Below are 20,628 nucleotides of genomic sequence, written 5' to 3'. Positions count from 1 at the left end.
AGCGTATGGTGGTGTAGCCTATAATCAGCAAATGCACATACTTAGCGTATGGTGGTGTAGCCTATAATCAGGAGATGCACATACGTAGCGTTGGTGGTGTAGCCTATAATCAGGAGATGCACATACATAGCTATGGTGGTGTATCCTATAATCAGGAGATGCACATACGTAGCGTATGGTGGTATAGCCTATAATCAGGAGATGCACATACGTAGCGTATGGTGGTATAGCCTATAATCAGGAGATGCACATACGTAGCGTATGGTGGTGTAGCCTATAATCAGGAGACGCACATACGTAGCTATGGTGGTGTATCCTATAATCAGGAGATGCACATACGTAGCTATGGTGGTGTAGCCTATAATCAGCAGATTCACATACGTAGCGTATGGTGGTATAGCCTATAATCAGGAGATGCACATACGTAGCCTATGGTGGTGTAGCCTATAATCAGTAGATGCACATACGTAGCCTATGGTGGTGTAGCCTATAATCAGGAGATGCACATACGTAGCCTATGGTGGTGTAGCCTATAATCAGGAGACGCACATACGTAGCTATGGTGGTGTAGCCTATAATCAGGAGACGCACATACGTAGCTATGGTGGTGTAGCCTATAATCAGGAGACGCACATACGTAGCTATGGTGGTGTAGCCTATAATCAGGAGACGCACATACGTAGCTATGGTGGTGTAGCCTATAATCAGGAGACGCACATACGTAGCCTATGGTGGTGTAGCCTATAATCAGGAGATGCACATACATAGCCTATGGTGGTGTAGCCTATAATCAGGAGATGCACATACATAGCCTATGGTGGTGTAGCCTATAATCAGGAGATGCACATACGTAGCTATGGTGGTGTAGCCTATTATCAGGAGATGCACATACGTAGCGTATGGTGGTGTATCCTATAATCAGGAGATGCACATACATAGCTATGGTGGTGTATCCTATAATCAGGAGATGCACATACGTAGCGTATGGTGGTATAGCCTATAATCAGGAGATGCACATACGTAGCGTATGGTGGTATAGCCTATAATCAGGAGATGCACATACGTAGCTATGGTGGTGTATCCTATAATCAGGAGACGCACATACGTAGCTATGGTGGTGTAGCCTATAATCAGGAGATGCACATACGTAGCGTATGGTGGTATAGCCTGTAATCAGGAGACGCACATAAGTAGCCTATGGTGGTGTAGCCTATAATCAGGAGACGTACATACATAGCTATGGTGGTGTAGCCTATAATCAGGAGACACACATACGTAGCCTATGGTGGTGTAGCCTATAATCAGGAGACGTACATATGTAGCTATGGTGGTGTAGCCTATAATCAGGAGTCGCACATACGTAGCTATGGTGGTGTAGCCTATAATCAGGAGACGCACATACGTAGCCTATGGTGGTGTAGCCTATAATCAGGAGACGTACATATGTAGCTATGGTGGTGTAGCCTATAATCAGGAGTCGCACATACGTAGCTATGGTGGTGTAGCCTATAATCAGGAGACGTACATACGTAGCTATGGTGGTGTAGCCTATTATCAGGAGATGCACATACGTAGCCTATGGTGGTGTAGCCTATAATCAGGAGATGCACATACATAGCCTATGGTGGTGTAGCCTATAATCAGGAGATGCACATACGTAGCTATGGTGGTGTAGCCTATTATCAGGAGATGCACATACATAGCCTATGGTAGTGTAGCCTATAATCAGCAGATGCACATACGTAGCGTATGGTGGTGTATCCTATAATCAGGAGATGCACATACATAGCTATGGTGGTGTATCCTATAATCAGGAGATGCACATACGTAGCGTATGGTGGTATAGCCTATAATCAGGAGATGCCCATACGTAGCGTATGGTGGTATAGCCTATAATCAGGAGACGCACATACGTAGCTATGGTGGTGTAGCCTATAATCAGGAGACGCACATACGTAGCTATGGTGGTATAGCCTATAATCAGGAGACGCACATACGTAGCCTATGGTGGTGTAGCCTATAATCAGGAGACGCACATACGTAGCTATGGTGGTGTAGCCTATAATCAGGAGTCGCACATACATAGACTATGGTGGTGAAGCCTATATACAGGAGACGTACATACTGGTTTATGCTCTTCTATAGAGGATGATGATATTGATCTTGTATGTACTATCATTAGTTTTCCAAGCGTAAGAGTTCTGTATAACAGGAGACTGACTACTCCAGCAGGGGGGTGACAGCTGGCAAGTCACATGGCTCTAAGAAATGAGAGAAAAGACTTGCTACACAATACAGTCCTGCATAGAGAGGGGCCTGCATAGAGAGGGGCCTGCATACACCCACATTTGACAAACATTTTTAATTCTATTTGCAATGTAAAGTATGTTCTGTGGAGAAAACATAATACTTTTTGATAACACATTGTCCATGTTCTCATCCCAGTCCTGCGAGAAGCGGACTAGGTAATAAAGGTTTGTTGGTTCGCGCTGCGTGTTGTATAGTTGCATATTGTGATATGGGTTATTCTTTGTCACAACGTGCAGATGTTACATCAGCGTGGGATCGGAATAAATGGGAACCGTTACCATGCAGATAATTGTCCTAAAAATCAACCCTCTCCCCACAATCTTGCCCTTCCTGTATGCGTCCAAATTAGCATTCTTTCTTAATGACCACATCGATAATTGTTCATCCGGCTTTAGCTCCGTAGCTGTTAGGGTAAACTTTCCATTAAAGAAAAAGGAAGCCTGAGAAGAAGGGGCCAGGGTTGGTGGCTGGATGTGGATCTGTATGACGCTCCCAGATCCCTGGCGTGTCACATGACAGAAGACCTAGACTGTAGCCTGTATGCACCGGATCCCTTTACAGTCTCCCAGTGTTCTTCTCAGTATCATCCCCCTCTCTGCCCATGATATGACGGCAGTGTTCCCAGGCACACCCGGCACGGCGAGTTCTTACTTGCCGACTGATTAAAGGAGACAGTCTGCAGCCCACACATCTCTATTCAGTACTGAAGCCTGGACCTTGTTTATTCCTAAAGCTGGGAAGGAGCCACAGTCCCTTAACCACTTGCCGTACATCATATTGAAGGTATACGGCGGCAGTGGGTCTATTTTGTTGTTGTCAGGTTATGATGTCATGGGACTTTGTGTACTGGTATCATTCTCCTGTGATAAGAACGGAGGAAACACCTGTCACAGTATTCCTCCCTCACACGGGCAGGAAGCGCCCCCTCCACCCCTACACCCCTCCCTCCCCCAAGTCTGGGTGTGAGAAACAAGGTTTTAGCTGTCACTGAGCTCTGTGGCTTGGGAAACTTTTAAACCCTGTAACCCAGATCCCTCGCCCATTATTTAGTTGCTGCCCTAGATTGGAGCTATGGAGAGGTTTACGGAAAGGGCTGACGGGCCTGTTCATCTCAGGCCTGTGATATTTATAAGGCTGTGGACGTTCTAGAAAGATGAGCCGACTAGATAGATCAGCGATAATCCCTTCTATTCGGGCGTGATCCTAGTCTTAGTAAACCTTAGTAAAAATGCAACGTGAAGCTTTGCGCAAGTCTTGCCTGTGCGCGTAACAGAGCTAACCAAATGCTCGCTGATTTACGGCTATTTATTTTCCATTTCCGAACCCACCAGGTGGTCGTCGATACAGCACAGATTGAGAACAAGGAAGCCTACGCGCCGCAGATCAGTCTGGAAGGATCGCGGGTCATCGTGCAAGTCCCGTCTACATGGTAAATCTTTTGCTGCATGTAATCAGCACCGGTCATTTATTGCTGGAGCAGGGAGCAATACCGACCCCCGCGGTCATGGAGACTTTTATTTCTAGGCTACTTTTCAGGCTGATCTAGATGTATTTGCTCAGATGGAGCTGCTGCATAGTGACTTCATACTGATCAGTGCCCCATGCTGGAAGATGGGGCCTTACAGAGCCATCGGTGGTACAGTTATATAGATACGGTTTTTATCCATCTTTGCTTTCCCTGCTGGGTAGAGTAGCCTCTGATGCTGGGAGCAGGAGACAGATTGAGCAGGATTCAAGTAATGAAATAAGATAAGCCAGCCACTGTGCTTAGGGAAGACTGTTGCATACAAATTCCTAACAAACCATCAACAGGAGAGAAGATGGGTGAGGGGCATAGATGAGGACTGCCAGGGGATAAGATGGGGAAGTGGGCAGAATTAAGGTCTGCCAGGGGAGAAGATCGGGAGGGGGGTAGAGATGAGACACAGGGAGATGAGGGGGACAGAGAGGTAGGGGAAGGTAAGGGGGACAGAGGCAGAGAGGTGGTGGTGAGAATAGAGATTGGGAGCTGTGTGGTGAGAGGACAGAGGTTAGAGAAGGGGATAGAGATGAGAGGCAGGGAGGTGGTGGTGAGGATAGAGATTGGGAGCTGTGTGGTGAGAGAAGGGGATAGAGATGAGAGGCAGGGAGGTGGTGGTGAGGATAGAGATTGGGAGCTGTGTGGTGAGAGGACAGAGGTTAGAGAAGGGGATAGAGATGAGAGGCAGGGAGGTGGTGGTGAGGATAGAGATTGGGAGCTGTGTGGTGAGAGGACAGAGGTTAGAGAAGGGGATAGAGATGAGAGGCAGAGAGGTGGTGGTGAGAATAGAGATTGGGAGCTGTGTGGTGAGAGGACAGAGGTTAGAGAAGGGGATAGAGATGAGAGGCAGGGAGGTGGTGGTGAGGATAGAGATTGGGAGCTGTGTGGTGAGAGGTTAGAGAAGGGGATGGAGATGAGAGGCAGGGAGGTGGTGGTGAGGATAGAGATTGGGAGCTGTGTGCTGAGAGAAGGGGACAGAGATGAGAGGCAGGGAGGTGGTGGTGAGGATAGAGATTGGGAGCTCTGTGGTGAGATGACAGAGGTTAGAGAAGGGGATGGAGATGAGACACGGAGGTGGTGGTGAGGATAGAGATTGGGAGCTGTGTGGTGAGAGGACAGAGGTTAGAGAAGGGGATAGAGATGAGAGGCAGGGAGGTGGTGGTGAGGATAGAGATTGGGAGCTGTGTGGTGAGAGGTTAGAGAAGGGGATAGAGATGAGAGGCAGGGAGGTGGTGGTGAGGATAGAGATTGGGAGCTGTGTGCTGAGAGAAGGGGACAGAGATGAGAGGCAGGGAGGTGGTGGTGAGGATAGAGATTGGGAGCTCTGTGGTGAGATGACAGAGGTTAGAGAAGGGGATGGAGATGAGACACGGAGGTGGTGGTGAGGATAGAGATTGGGAGCTGTGTGGTGAGAGGACAGAGGTTAGAGAAGGGGATAGAGATGAGAGGCAGGGAGGTGGTGGATAGAGATTGGGAGCTGTGTGGTGAGAGGACAGAGGATAGAGAAGGGGATAGAGATGAGACACGGATGTGGTGGTGAGGATAGAGATTGGGAGCTGTGTGGTGAGAGGACAGAGGTTAGAGAAGGGGATAGAGATGAGAGGCAGGGAGGTGGTGGTGAGGATAGAGATGGAAGAAAAATCTTGGTAATTACTATTTATTGTTTCCTCATGCTGCTGTTGATCTATAATTCTGCAGAGTTTACACCATGGCAACCACAATTACAAGGCGTATGCAGAGAGGCCTTGGAATGCCCCTCTGAGCTCTGTCAGTTCTGTGTACTGTCCGCCCCCTTCTGCCCTCACTTGGCCATGTTTGGAGGGAAAATAAATATGGCTTCCTGTCACTCATACATTTTGAAGGAAAATAATACATATAATACTCTATTTAAACAGAAAAGCTGTGGGATTGCCACCTTCTATGCTTTCCTGGTTAGTCCCTGCAATTACTTAGCAGACGGGACTCTGGCCCATGTGTTGCATGATGACAGTTTGGTTATCATTATGCTTTGTGTATCAGGTGTTTGAAGGAAGACCCAGCCACCATGTCCCTGTTACAGAGGAGCCTGGATCCAGAGAAGACCTTGGGGCTAGTGGACGTGCTGTATACGGCGGTATTTGACGTCACGCGCTGGAAGGAGGGCCGGTACATGTTCCCTTATTCTACTATATTTACACCTCATTACATTCTCTGCCTTTCGCATAAATGCCATGCTCTTGACCATTTCTTTTTGTAAATGGGTGTTATAACTTTAAACAGAAGGGATGTTGCATCTGGCATACCTTCTCCATGTACCAGTAGGGGATTTATTATCCAGCAGATTTATGATTGTCCAGATAAGGGTATTCTCACCATAATTTGTAGCAACATTAACCTCATACAGCTAATTAGCAGAGGCGCCCTCTAGTAGCCGTAGGACGAAACGCTTGGTGATCACGTCTGTAGTCTCTATGTATGACATTACCCTCCTCATATAGCTGTGTAGTAGCGATTCCCCCAGTGACTGTAGGAGGAAGCACTCAGTGATCACGTCTATATGTGTATGATGTTTCTCCTATCGTATAGCTGTGTATAGTGGCTCTCCCCAGTGATGATAGGAGGAAGCACTCAGTGATCACATCTATATGTGTATGATGTTTCTCCTATCGTATAGCTGTGTATAGTGTGTGTATAGTGGCTCTCCCCAGTGACTGTAGGTGGAAGCACTCAGTGATCACGTCTATATGTGTATGATGTTTCTCCTATCGTATAGCTGTGCATAGTGTGTGTATAGTAGCTCTCCCCAGTGACTGTAGGAGGAAGCACTCAGTGATCACATCTGTATGTCTGTTGTTTCTCCTATCGTATAGTGTGTGTATAGTGCAGTGTTGGCTAACCTTGACACTCCAGCTGTTATGGAACTACATAACCCAGCATGCACTGCTACAGTTTTGCTATTAGGGCATGCTAAAACGGTGGCAGGGCATGCTGGGATATAGAATTCCACAACAGCTGGAGTGTCAAGGTTAGCCAACACTGGTATAGTGGTTCTCCCTAGTGACTGTAGGAGGAAGCACTCAGTGATCACATCTGTATGTCTGTTGTTTCTCCTATCGTATAGCTGTGTATAGTGTGTGTATAGTGGCTTTCCCCAATGACTGTAGGAGGAAGCACTCAGTCATCACGTCTATATGTGTGTGATGTTTCTCCTATCCTATAGCTGTGTATAGTGGCTCTCCCCAGTGACTAGGAGGAAGCACTGAGTGATCACGTCTATATGTGTATGATGTTTCTCCTATCGTATAGCTGTGTATAGTGTGTGTATAGTGACTGTAGGAGGAAGCACTCAGTGATCATGTCTGTATGTGTAAGATGTTTCTCCTATCGTATAGCTTTGTATAGTGGCTCCTCCAGTGACTGTAGGAGGAAGCACTCAGTGATCATGTCTATATGTGTATGATGTTTCTCCTATCGTATAGTGTATACAGTGTGTGAGTATAGTGGATCCCCCAGTGACTGTAGGAGGAAGCACTTGGTGATCACATCTATATGTGTTTGATGTTTCTCTTGTCGTATAGCTGTGTCACAGCAGCTCCCCCCAGTGACTGTAGGAGGAAGCACTCAGTGTTCCAGTCTGTATGTGTATGAGGCTTCTCCTGTCGTGTAGCTGTGTATAATGGCTCCTCCAGTGACTGTAGGAGGAAGCACTTGGTGATCATGTCTGTATGTATGACATTACCCTCCTCATATAGCTGTGTAGTAGCAGCAGCTCCCCCAGTGACTGTAGGAGGAAGCACTGAGTGATCACGTCTATATGTGTATGATGTTTCTCCTGTCGTGTAGCTGTGTATAGTGGCTCCTCCAGTGACTGTAGGAGGAAGCACTTGGTGATCATGTCTGTATGTATGACATTACCCTCCTCATATAGCTGTGTAGCAGCAGCTCCCCCCAGTGACTGTAGGAGGAAGCACTTGGTGATCACAGTTGTATGTATCACTAGGCATCAGTTATTTATATATTGCTTTCTGGATAAAATAGCCCATATACTGAAATAGAATATAAAAAAAACTAACCGAGTTGGGTTTGCTGAAAGAGACGGCTGTTAGCAGAAGACTATATTTTGGGTGGGACAGATAGAAACATAGAATTTGACGGCAGATAAGAACCACTTGGCCCATCTAGTCTGCCCCAGATGGTGGGGCCTAGCTCTCACTAACTCCGCTATAGGCACATTCTGCTTCATCAAACATCCTCCCCATGTACCACAATAGGAATAGTGCTGAGGTTCTTAGGCTGGAGGGGTCAGTCCTTCCATAGCTCAGTGGCAGCGTCGCTGCTGCAGAAGTGCATGTAACCCACTGCTAGTCGCTTCTCACCCTCTATATATCGGTGTATGAGGTCACGAGCGTAAAGAACAAATCCTTTTAAGGGAGGAGCTTATGAGTTAGTGCCCTCCTCCACCTGCTTCATGTACAAAATGAATAGCCTTTTGCTAATGGCCAACAACTTTAGTACATTGCCCTCTCTAAGTGGGTCTGCAGTGTTTATCATTATTATAGTTTTATATCTTTATGGAGAATGCCTTTAAATGTCCCCACTCTCTGTAACTGCAACAGCTTATAAGTGGTACATTTGCATATCGGGGGATAGGAATATAAAAATGGATTGTTGGATCGTTTGAGAGTGTCTGCTGCTCATCATGTATCATGCCTATATAAATGTCCCATTGGTTGCAGGGAGCAAGCCTTGCCAATGATACAGATCCAGTTACAGCGGGAGATCTCCGAGTTCGGGAACCATATCGACCTCCCACACGGGAACGGCAGCAAGTCGGCCGGAGGACTGCAGAAGACCTTCTCCAAGCTGACTTCAAGGTTCACCAAGAAAGTGTCCTGCGGCGGCTCCGGTCACAGCGGGAGCTACTCTGTCCCCCAGACACCTTCCAAGCACGTCTTAACCACTAGTCACTCGGAGGAGAAGGCTAAGCTTCCCAACCACACAGACTCCAAGCTACAGAGCATGCTGACCCTGGGAAGTTTCTCCAGGTCCATGGACAATTCTCATTCCACCCACAGCACAAACAGCCAGTTAGTAAACGGGTTTCTCGTCGACCGCCGGGAGGACTTGTTTAAAGGAGAAGATCTAAAGGACGAGAAAGGAATGAATTTGCCGTCTGATCAGGAGATGCAGGATGTCATAGATTTTCTCTCCGGGTTCAACATGGGCAAATCTCAGCAGACGTCACCTGTGGTGAAGAGAAGAAATTCCACCACATCTTCTGTAGCAGCGGAGCAAAAACAAGGGACCGTGAAGCCACCGTCGCAACCGGCCATTCACCCGCCCCTGCATCCTCCTCCTCAGCAGCAGGGACTGTTACAGCAACCGCCACAGCTGCCGTTATCGCAGAAGCAGCAATTGCAGTATTATCAGCACTTGTTCCAGCCAATAGGCCCGCAGCAGCAGCAGCAACAATCGCAGCCTCCGCCAGGAAAGTGGCTAAACAGCTCCACTCAGCAGTCGCCGCAGGCAGTCGGCAGTGGGTTGTCTTCTCTCGGTCAGATGAGCCAGTGGAGCAGCAGCCAGGCGGTCCCCGATCTCAGCTCAGACTTGTACAGCATGGGGCTCGTCAGCAGTTTCATGGATAACATGATGTCCGAAATGCTGGGACAGAAATCTCAAGGACCTCGGAATAACACCTGGCCAAACCGCGACCAAAGTGACGGAGTGTTTGGGATGCTAGGAGATATTCTGCCTTTTGATCCTGCAGGTAAAGTATCCTGGGGCTGGTTGTGGGCAATGAAAGAGGCACCATTTCCACTGGCCCTATGACTGAACATAACGGAGAGCATGAGCTGGCCTTTAGCTTGTTATTCCCCCAATGCCCAAAGTCTGTAGTTCATCAATCCTACTAGAGGCACCTATCGTGCGGCGTATTGCTCACACACATCAGATCGTGGCAACTGCACTTGGGAATCACTATCTGACCTGGCACTTTGCCTGCCCTCAACCTCCATCATGTTCTCGCCTAGAGCCTGGTTCTCAGTTGAGAGTAGCTATAAAAAAAAGAAAGCAAGTAATTCTGCAAGGGGTGCAAATACATTTAGAATTTTTTCCATGCAGGATAAATACATGCTGCCTTTGTATGCAGCCCACGGGATGTAGTTCTAATCCCGACAGACGGAATGCCGGTGCTGGAATCCCGACACCTGTCGGAATCCGTGCACCGGTATCCCGACCGCCGGCATCCCGAAGGCAAGTTCTGAGGTTAGGGTTAAGCACTAGGGGGGACGGTTAAAGGTTACGCACAACGGGGGGAGGGTTAGGTTTAGGGGGAGAGGGGGTTAGGTTTTAGCAGCGGGGAGAGGGGGAGGGTCAGGATACTGACTGACCCTGTCGGGATCCCGTAGCCAACCCGTAGGCCAAAAAATGAGGGACCGTTTTACTTTTGCACAGAAATTTAGATTGGAGTTTGGACACCCCCCCCCTCCCCCCCCCCACCCCCCCAAAAAAAAAAAAATCTCTGCAGATTTTACATCTTCCCAACCCCCCCCCCTACAGTGTAACATGGTTTAGTCAAGGTGCAAAGTTCCTTTTTACTCTTTTTATTTAAATCCCACCTCAGAATTCGACCCCCAGTGGGAAATTAAAGTTCCGCTACAAATTGAGAATTCAGCTGTCAGTATGAAGCCCCCCTTGGTAGCCTCAGTTCTCTGGTCTATCACTGTCACAGGTTCTCCAAGACCCCCAGCTAGTAAGCTATCGGTAACTAGAGCACCAGTGAGGGTGGGTGGAGCAAGCAAGGATTATTAGATGATGGCAGATCTGATAATAGAAGTTAGTGGGTTGCCTTTCAGTAGTTAAAAGTCTAGAATGTTGCGGGGAGCGGCTACTCCTCCTGTGCCCCAACATCAGTCCTGTTTTCTATTCCTTCGCGAGACATGTAGAACTTAATGTCATCCGGAGACATTGTACACACTGACTGCCTAACACCCACATTAGAGCAACACTTCTAATAGATACATACCAGTGTAAAGACGTCTAAACGCTGTACATTGTAAGAGTAGCACTTATTTTTGTAAAATGTTCCTGTACCTTGTATATTCATGGTGTTTGCGCCCTTCCTGTGCAGGACTGGAGTTATTGCTCTCTGCCATTACTAACCTCTCATTCATCAAAGTTACTAGTTATTAAAAATAATCCACTATATTATAGACTTAATTATCCTTATGCCGACCTATTACCCATTACCCTGTAGTGTGATGATAAGGCGGACAGTCTGCCAGGTCAGAGTGAGGGGGATGTTTGTTTGCAACGAATGCTGAGGAGTTTATCCTGTAAACAGCATTAGGGACTGCTGACTGGCAGGCACCCGTCCATTGTGCTGCACACACAAGCAGGAGACAGTGCGGGGCTTAAAGGATTATACACCGGCGTAGGGCAGAGAAAAGAGCTGAGCCTGAATGTCGTGTCTGCTTTTTTTTTTTCCATCTCTTTCAGTTGGCTCAGACCCCGAGTTTGCCCGGTATGTGGCCGGTGTCAACCAAGCTATGCAACAGAAACGGCAAGCACAGCACGTCCGTCGCCCGAGCACCACGCGTAGCAACTGGCCCCATCCAGACGATCCTCACAGAACATGGCCTTTCCCGGAGTACTTTACTGAGCGGTAAGAGAACCCACACCCGGGGATTGTCCCAACCTCAGCGGGGGCGATTCAATTCAGCGTAATGCTGAATAGCCCCAGGAGGGAGCTCCAGGGGCTACTCAATTCACCGTGCTGTTTGGCCAGACTTAAGGATTTCTTCTCGCACCCCCCCTGGGGATGCGAGGAGAAATCCGACTAAAGTGCCGGCTGCGTGTCTTTTTTTTTTTTTGTTTACTGCATGACAGCCGCGCGGCCGGCATCTTTAGTCAGAGAATGCCGGTTCTCGCAACTAAACATCCAGGTTAAGTCGTGAGAACCGGCATTCTCCGACTTGACCGCTTACTGACTAAGCAAACAGCGCGGTGAATTGAATAGCTCCTGGGGCTCCCTCCCGGAGCTATGCAGTATCGCGCTGAATTGCATTGCCCCCCAGTGACACAGAAGATCCTCTGCTCAGTAATGAGGTCAGGGCAGCAGCATATTCCTGTTCACTGTAAACTGGACTATACTAAGTAAGAGATAGGAAAGGCACGTTACTAGAAATCTAACTTACTGTACATGTATTCCTGACCAATCACCAGTCTATACTGTAGGCGAGCATTCAGCTCAGGATTGAGTTATATATTAGTATAGTTTGCTCATGAATAATACGCATTCAGGCCACAAAACATGTAACACTCCGGCTGTTGTGGAACTGTAAGTCCCAGCACGTCTGGCCTGCCTCTGGCGCTACACTACTGTAATATTTTTCCTGCGGTGTCACATACAGCATTGATTAGTACAAAGTGTGGCCTAACAAGAAGACTGTGGCCGGGCATGCTGGGATAAGTAGTTCCACAGCAGCTGGAGTGCCACACGTTGCCTGCCCCCTTTGGTTCATTCCTCAGTATGCCCCTATTATATGTGTGTCCTGCCAGTGAATCTGACTGATCATGCTGGAAGCTACTGGGGGTGGTCAACCAATGGAGATTTATGTACCCAAAATAAACACATACCCCCACCAACCCCTCCTTTCCAATGCAATTTATAAAATGTCTCATCGGAGAGACTTTGTAGCTCATTATGAAGAGAGCAGTCCCCCCCGTCTCCCCCCCTCCTTCGCATCCCTGTATACAAATTCCAGTTTGATGCTACGACACACCGTGCAATAAAGCCTCTTGTTTTCTAGCGATGGGATAAACAGCAGCTGGACGGGGGCTCAGGGAGACTCTGCCAGTTCAAGCGACGAGACCTCTTCTGCTAATGGAGACAGTCTATTCTCTATGTTCTCAGGTCCAGACCTTGTTGCTGCAGTCAAACAGAGAAGGTAAATGACTTTTCATCTGCAAGATCTTTAGGATCAGATTCCCATACATCCAAGGCTTCTCAACCAGTTCCTCTTTACACTGTACAAATAACACCCCATTAGGTCCGCAGTACAGGGCAGTGCTAGATCTAGGTCATATGTCCGTACAATGGGTTCTATTACTCCCCCCCCCCCCCCAAAGTCCTAAAGCCGCTCAGAGACCCCACTATGCCCCTAAGAGTCTATCAAAGAACAAGGAAACCAAATATCTCCTCTCCCTCTGAACAGAGAGGAATTTGATGGGTGAAAGATGAAGAGTCCCTGCAGCTTCCCTAATTGTTCAAATGAAGGCACAATCCTATGGGAGTCTCCACTTTGCATGGTACATAATGCAGTTCCTTAGCTCAGTCCTGTCCACTTTGTGCTTAGTGCCATAAAAGTGCTTTTAATTCTCCTTTAATACGCAGCACATGTGGCTGTAACCACTGGAATACAGAGGACAATCCACACCAGCAAGTGTCGGGCAGCTATAGGAACAGGACTGTGTAAAAATGTAAAGTTATGTCCCTAAAATGACCTCTTGTGTTGTTGTTTGACCAGGAAACACAGCAGTGGCGAGCAGGAGGCGAACACACTACCGTCCCCACCGCTCCTCTCCACGGTGGATGACCTCAACCAGGTGACAGTCCCCAGACTACTTGTGTATTAGTGTTAAGTGTATTTGTTTAAAAATGTACATAGTTACTAAAAGCGAATGTTTGGTTAAGGATAAAGGTGCGTACACACTGGGCGATATTACTGAGCGATTGCACGATTACGACATCGTAATCGTGCAATCGCTCAGTAATCGTGCACAAATCGTGCACCAAAATGTAGGAAACGACCAGCGATGCGCGCGTCCGCTGGTCGTTTCCGACATTGTCCATCGCCTGAACATGCAGCACAATCTGCCGATAACGACAGATTGGCATGTTCAGGAATGATGGAGTGTGCCTGCACTGAACGACTGATCTTTCAGGGGATCAGGAACAAATGGTACGATTACAATGTCGTAATCGTACTGTCTTTCCTGATCGCACAGTGTGTGTACGCACCTTAACTCTACCTTCCCCGCTAGGAGACGCATGAGGCTCCATGTTGCGCCCACACTGGTACCCGCCATTATCACTTCTCCCTGGTTGGCAGCTGAGAGATGTTTGAAAAATCAAAAAACTGTGGGTGGTGTTTGGTGACTGTCTCCAACCCAGCTGCAGGTGGTGCTTCCCAATACCCTGCGTTTAGCTGTCATCCAAGGAGAGGTTCCCATTACAGACGCCAGTACAGGAGACAGTCTTGGGTAGAATTTACAAAGGTAAAATATAATGTAAAGTCCTGTTACACCAATGTTCCAGCACTGTGCTTCTCTTCTAAACTGGGGAACTCTAAAAGGGGATGGGTACGGGATGCCGGCGGTCAGAATCCCAATGCCGCCATCCCAACCAGGCTACAATCCTGACGCCTCCAGGTAAGTATGCTAACCCTCCCTCACTGCACCCTAAACCTAACCCCTCCCCGATTCCTGCAGCCTAAACATAACCCTCCCCCTAGTGCCTATCCCCCAGTACTTACCCTTGGGATCCCAGCGGTCAGGATGCCAGTGTCGGGATTCCAGTGTTGGCATTCCAAATACCGGAATCCCATTGGTATTCTGGTGTAGGTGTCTTTCATTGGTCACGTTGGGAGGGGCAGCGACCGCTCAGTTGTATGATGGATTGCAGCACTTGGCTACTGGAGCCATTGTTGTATCTGCCAGAGATGGTAACTTTTGACCGAATTTATGTAAGTTTGTGTTCTAGCTTATCCTAGAGGGCGCTAGTATGTAGTGGCCTGAACAGCTCGTAAGCAGAGTTTGTCACTATTATCGTGTGCCTCATTCCCTGTTTTTTTTTATAGTCTTCCTCACGGGATGCAGTCATAAGGACATTGCTGAAGTGTCGGCACGTGAAATCTCGACATTCTCAGAATGCCGACTTTAGGGTTAAAAGGTTATGCTGTGTGTGGGGGGTGGGGGTGGTTAGAGGGATTAGGATTATTGGAAAAATACTCACAGGAACTGCCACTCCGTCAGAGGGCTGCGATGGAACTACAGGTAAATTGGTGATAGTCCACCAGGGGCGGTCTGTCGACATTCTATCATGTCATTCTATCATGTCAACATTTCAGCAGTGTCCACATGTTAAGCATGTCGACATTTTTTTTAACCATGCCGACATGATGAATGTCAACCTTAAATACCAGACCCTTCCTCACACAACTGTAGCATGGAAGCAAGTGTTGACAGGGTTACTAAATATTGAGTATAGCAGTTCACAAGGTAACGAGGCATAGAGTAATAGGCTGCACTCTGATCAGTGCTGGCTTAGCCCATAGAATAAGAGGCAACAAAGTACATGAACACCTCCATGTCTGCATTACATTCTCTGGCAATTAGCGCATAGCTGACAGCAGTGATAAACATGCTTCTTACTGTGTTGCAGGAGAACAAAACCAAAACGTGGCCGCCTAAAGCACCGTGGCAGCACTCCTCTCCTCTTACCAGTACACTGCCCAATCAGAGTCCTTCTCTGTACCACATGACAAATCCTGTGAGCCAATGGAACGATACAATGCAAATACTACAGTCCCCAGTGTGGTCTACAGCCAATGACTGTGCTCCTCCAGCCGGGATCTCCTCCACGTTTGCTTACGCACAGCAGCAATCCCAACAAGCAAACAAGGGCTTTAAATCCTTCCAGATGAAAAATGAACGCAGACCATCCTACTTGCACCAGTTCTGACCCAGCGGACGAAACACCATTTCACCTGTGTGGGTGTGTGTGTGGGGGCTGTTGCTGCAGTCTGATAGCTTGGGGGAGGGAGGGGGGGTGTTTGAGGTGCAACAATTTGAGTTGTTTGGTTTTGATCCTGTGTTGGGTAAAATAGAGTTAAAGCTATTAACATTACAGCAGAGAGAGTTCCTCAGCCATCGTTGACATCCTTTTTTTGCCGTTTGCACAACCCTCGGTGAAGTCTGAAGTTGCCGGCGTTAGCGGTTTGAGAATGAGTGCAGTTCCCGCCCACTTCCAACTCTCCTACATTGAGTAATAGAGGAGAGATGGGCACCGTGAATTAACTACAAATAGACCTTCAGCAAACGGAAGGGGTAAAAAAATAAATGATCATTAAAAAACAAAATCCCCTTCCCCCAATAACCTTTACCACCCGATCTCTCCGAACGTATAGTGTGGACCCCATGCTGGACCAGGTAACCCTTTCCCCTTCAATGCTGTCGCCCAGGTCAGTACCCCCCCAAAACCACCTCCCCCACCTGTATTTGTTTCCAAAAACCTTATGGAACAAGGGATAGCTGAGATGAAACCAGCTGAAGTTTGCACACACTTCATCCCTAGACATGATCAAACGTTTTCAGAGCCAGGATGCAAAGCCATCCTCTGTCCTTTTAAAAGCGCATCTAGTCATATTACTTTGTTAGTGAATAATGTTCAGGGACGAGGGGCACACACCAGTATGATAAAAAAAAAAAAAAAAAAGAAACCCCTCATTTAAAGAAGCGCCAGTTACAGGCAGATTTTGATATATTTTAGTGCCCCTATGACAGCCCTGAATTAAATTCTGTATCCGGTTGCTCAGGCAACTGAGGATTAAAATATAAATTGCTATAAACTACGGCCTATTTATTTCATGCTAGTTACGTGCAATGTGGATCTGAACGCCAGGTGGCTGCAGGTCGTCCTCTCCCACTTAGTCTCAGTCAGTCCTTTTTTTTTTTTTTATAATATATATATTTGTATCTGATTGCTCTGTGTGGCCAAATGCATTATGCACATTCAACTCCTGATGAGGGAAGATTAATTCTGAGATAGTAAAGTCTTTCAATATTCTTTAAAAAATAATTAAAAAAAATAAAATAAAATCTATGTGAGCTGGCTCAGAAATAACTAAATTAATTAGCAGGTAGATTAAAAAATAATAATAAAAAAAAATAAAAGTATATTTTTAAAGAACAAAGCATAAATGTCACTTAGCAGTGCCATGGTGATGTACCTACGGGAGTCCAGACACTTCCCACCAAAAGTGGCTATAGAGATACTTATAAAATGGTGCTTATGACTAAATTTAAATTGTTTATGTACAGATCTCCCATTTTATCTTAATCGATGTTACAAAATATTCTTTATATATATATATAGTTTATATGTATTTAAAATGTCATTTCATCTTTTGAAGCAAGCCCTTATTGTTAAATCTCCCCCATATTTTCTAGTATGAAAAGAAAAATAAGTATTGACAGTATTAATCTTATTTTTGTATTTTCTTAAATTGTTATATCACTAATATACGTTAAACTGGTTACTGTGAGTAAGAGGATGCTTTCCTAGGTATCGGCAGTGCGGAAATGTTTAAGCACATTTAGAGGATTTTTTTTTTTTTTTGGTTTATTTTTTACAAAGCTTATCTAATTATACCAAAAATCTGTATAAAACACTAAACTATATAAAATACATAAACCAGGGCAGTTACGTTCTCTCCGACCCCCTCCCCATGTACAGCGACATGTTTCATAGTGGCCCCCGAATGTTACTTTTGTGCTGTGTGAAAAGTCTTTGTCCCCCATCAAGTCTTCATTCTCTCTATGTTTACAGAGACTTGTGTGCTGTATATAGAGCCCCCTAGTGACGTGCTCGGCACAGCCCGCGTGGTGTTGCTTAATTTTTTTTTTTTTTTTCCGTCTGTTTATAAGAATATTTTTTACCACTTGTTTTGATGATTGGCTCTAAACGTTTAGTTGTGTATGACATTTAACAAATGGTTCACTTTCAGTCTCCCCAAATAAGCCCCATTACCCCCTCCCTCCCCGCGGCCCTTTGCACTTAATCTTCCCCACATTTTATCGAAATTATGGTCTTATTAATGGATAGACGTATATATTTGTATTGAACAGACGTCTCAAAGTGCCAACTTAATGTTCCACAGGCTATATATATATTTTTTTTACTCGTATTTTGAAGTCTTCTAAATTAAATGTGACGATCCGCCGAAACTGAAACCCGAGACCATTTTTCTATATGTTGAAGCTTTTGACCATGTAGGTGCTATATGTTTGGCTTCCAATTTTTTTCCTGGTCAGCGAACCCTCTGGCAAAGAGAAGAGGGCACCACTTCTCTTTAGGAGCGGGAGTTTAGAGTTGCTGCACTTGGCACCGAGCCTTCGGGGGTTCCTGCCAAGTGCAGGGGTATGGCGCTGCGTGAGCCGGGCCCCATATTGCTTTCTCTTTTCCAGCAAACACTTCTGAACTGGAACTGTACATTATGTATTTTACTTCTAAAGCTTCTGTAAGTAAAATAACTATTTGCTTTATTAAAGATACATTTAATAGTGTGACCTTATCTCGTTTTTCTTTTTACTTGCAAGTGTGATTTTATAGCTGCAGTGGGAAATAGGCTGAAGATCTCCATTATGGACTTCGCCCAAGTTGTGTAGCGGAAGGGGGGGGGGAGGGGAAAGTCTTTCAAGATTACATCTCCTTAACATTTGGACATTTATATAAAGCCTCAGTACACTTGTAATTAAAGGGACAATTCTTTCATTTAGGATGGATGCGATGGCCCATCCGGAAATGGCACATCACGACCAGCGACATTGCGTGGTTTCCCTCGCACTCCACAGGGGTGCACAGGAGAACTTGCAGTGTGGAAGGTACCGTAACTGACTAAGTCCGCAGCAGGCGACGCATCCACGGAACTCCCCCTTCTGAGTAGAAGCCTTTGCGGATTTATGTTGGTAGAAAACTTAGTTCATCACAATTGTGTTTGTGGGTCAATTGTTCTAGTCCTGTATGACTTAGGTGTGGTAGACAATGTCGACAATGTTTTTCTGCTGTTACGTTAACCGCAGCATAACGCTAAACTTGTAATGTCGACATTGTGACTGTAGAAATTTACAATGTCGACACAATGTGAACGTTAGCATTTAGACCATGTGGACATTCAGAATGTTGAAATAATAACCATCTGTCTACTGTGGCAGCTACAGTATAGGAGAGGGTCAGAATGACGGTGGGTACTGTGGGCAGCTACGGTATAGGAGAGGGTCAGAATAATGGTGTGTACTGTGGGCAGCTACGGTATAGGAGAGGGTCAGAATGACGGTGGGTACTGTGGGCAGCTACAGTATAGGAGAGGGTCAGAATGACTGGGTACTGTGGGCAGCTGCGGTATAGGAGAGGGGAATGACTATGGGTACTGTGGGCAGCTATGGTATAAGAGGGGGTCAGCATGACTGTGGGTACTGTGGGCAACTACGGTATAAGAGGGGGTCAGAATGACTGTGGGTACTGTGGGCAGCTACAGTATAGGAGAGGGGTCAGTATGACGGTGTGCACTGTGGGCAGCTACGGTATAGGAGAGGGTCAGAATGACGGTGGGTACTGTGGGCAGCTACGGTATAAGAGGGGGTCAGAATCACTGTGGGTACTGTGGGCAGCTACAGTATAGGAGAGGGAATGACTATGGGTACTGTGGGCAGCTACGGTATAGGAGAGCACTGTGGGCAGCTACGGTATAGGAGAGCACTGTGGGCAGCTACAGTATAGGAGAGGGTCAGAATGATGGTGGGTACTGTGGGCAGCTACGGTATAGGAGAGGGTCAGAATGACTGGGTACTGTGGGCAGCTATGGTATAGGAGAGGGTCAGAAAGACTGTGGGTACTGTGGGCAGCTACGGTATAGGAGAGGGAATGACTATGGGTACTGTGGGCAGCTACGGTATAGGAGAGGGTCAGAATGACTGGGGGTACTGTGAGCAGCTACAGTATAGGAGAGGGTCAGAATGATGGTGGGTATTGTGGACAGCTACGGTATAAGAGGGTCAGAATGACTGTGGGTACTGTGGGCATCTACGGTATAGGAGAGGGTCAGAATGACTGTGGGTACTGTGGGCAGCTACAGTATAAGAGGGGGTCAGAATGACGATGGGTACTGTTGGCAGCTACGGTATAGGAGAGGGAATGACGGTGGGTACTGTGGGCAGCTACGGTATAGGAGAGGGTCAGGATGACGGTGGGTACTGTGGGCATTCACGGTATAGGAGAGGGTCAGAATGACTCGGCAGCTACGGTATAGGAGAGGGTCAGAATGACTGTGGGTACTGTGGGCAGCTACGGTATAGGAGAGGGTCAGAATGACTGTGGGTACTGTGGGCAGCTACGGTATAGGAGGGGGTTAGAATGATGGTGGGTACTGTGGGCAGCTACGGTATAGGAGAGGGTCAGAATGACTGGGTACTGTGGGCAGCTACGGTATAGGAGGGGGTCAGAATGATGGTGGGTACTGTGGGCAGCTACAGTATAGGAGAGGATCAGAATGACTGGGTACTGTGGGCAGCTACGGTATAGGAAAGGGTCAGAATGACGGTGGGTACTGTGGGCAGCTATGGTATAGGAGAGGGGTCAGAATGACTGGGTACTCTGGGTAGCTACGGTATAGGAGAGGGTCAGAATGATGGTGGGTACTGGGCAGCTACGGTATAGGAGAGGGAATGACTATGGGTACTGTGGGCAGCTACGGTATAGGAGAGGGAATGACTATGGGTACTGTGGGCAGCTACGGTATAGGAGAGGGTCAGAATGACGGTGGGTACTGTGGGCAGTTACGGTATAGGAGAGGGTCAGAATGACTGGGTACTCTGAGCAGCTACAGTATAGGAGAGGGGTCAGAATGACTGTGGGTACTGTGGGCAGCTATAGTATAGGAGAGGGTCAGAATGACGGTGGGTACTGTGGGCAGTTACAGTATAGGAGAGGGTCAGAATGACGGTGGGTACTGTGGGCAGTTACAGTATAGGAGAGGGTCAGA

General features: G+C 47.1%; 1 protein-coding gene across 1 annotated transcript in view; it reads left to right on the top strand.

Moving 5' to 3' along the window:
- Window positions 1–18,154, top strand: part of GARRE1 (granule associated Rac and RHOG effector 1) — a 76,637-nt gene extending 58,483 nt beyond the window's left edge. Inside the window, exons 8-14 of the mRNA XM_088451099.1 lie at window positions 3,642–3,739; window positions 5,849–5,974; window positions 8,545–9,575; window positions 11,306–11,471; window positions 12,619–12,756; window positions 13,336–13,414; window positions 15,252–18,154. Of these exons, the coding sequence (XP_088307225.1) occupies window positions 3,642–3,739; window positions 5,849–5,974; window positions 8,545–9,575; window positions 11,306–11,471; window positions 12,619–12,756; window positions 13,336–13,414; window positions 15,252–15,551 (1,938 nt within the window). The 3' untranslated portion in view covers window positions 15,552–18,154. The remainder of the gene's footprint in view (window positions 1–3,641; window positions 3,740–5,848; window positions 5,975–8,544; window positions 9,576–11,305; window positions 11,472–12,618; window positions 12,757–13,335; window positions 13,415–15,251) is intronic.
- Window positions 18,155–20,628: the final 2,474 nt, after the last annotated feature.

Source organism: Taudactylus pleione, unplaced genomic scaffold, assembly GCF_031769625.1.
Source record: "Taudactylus pleione unplaced genomic scaffold, aTauple2 ptg000537l, whole genome shotgun sequence".
Lineage (NCBI taxonomy): Eukaryota > Metazoa > Chordata > Amphibia > Anura > Myobatrachidae > Taudactylus > Taudactylus pleione.
Note: the sequence above shows the minus strand (reverse complement) of the source record. Positions and strands in the feature narration are given on the sequence as shown.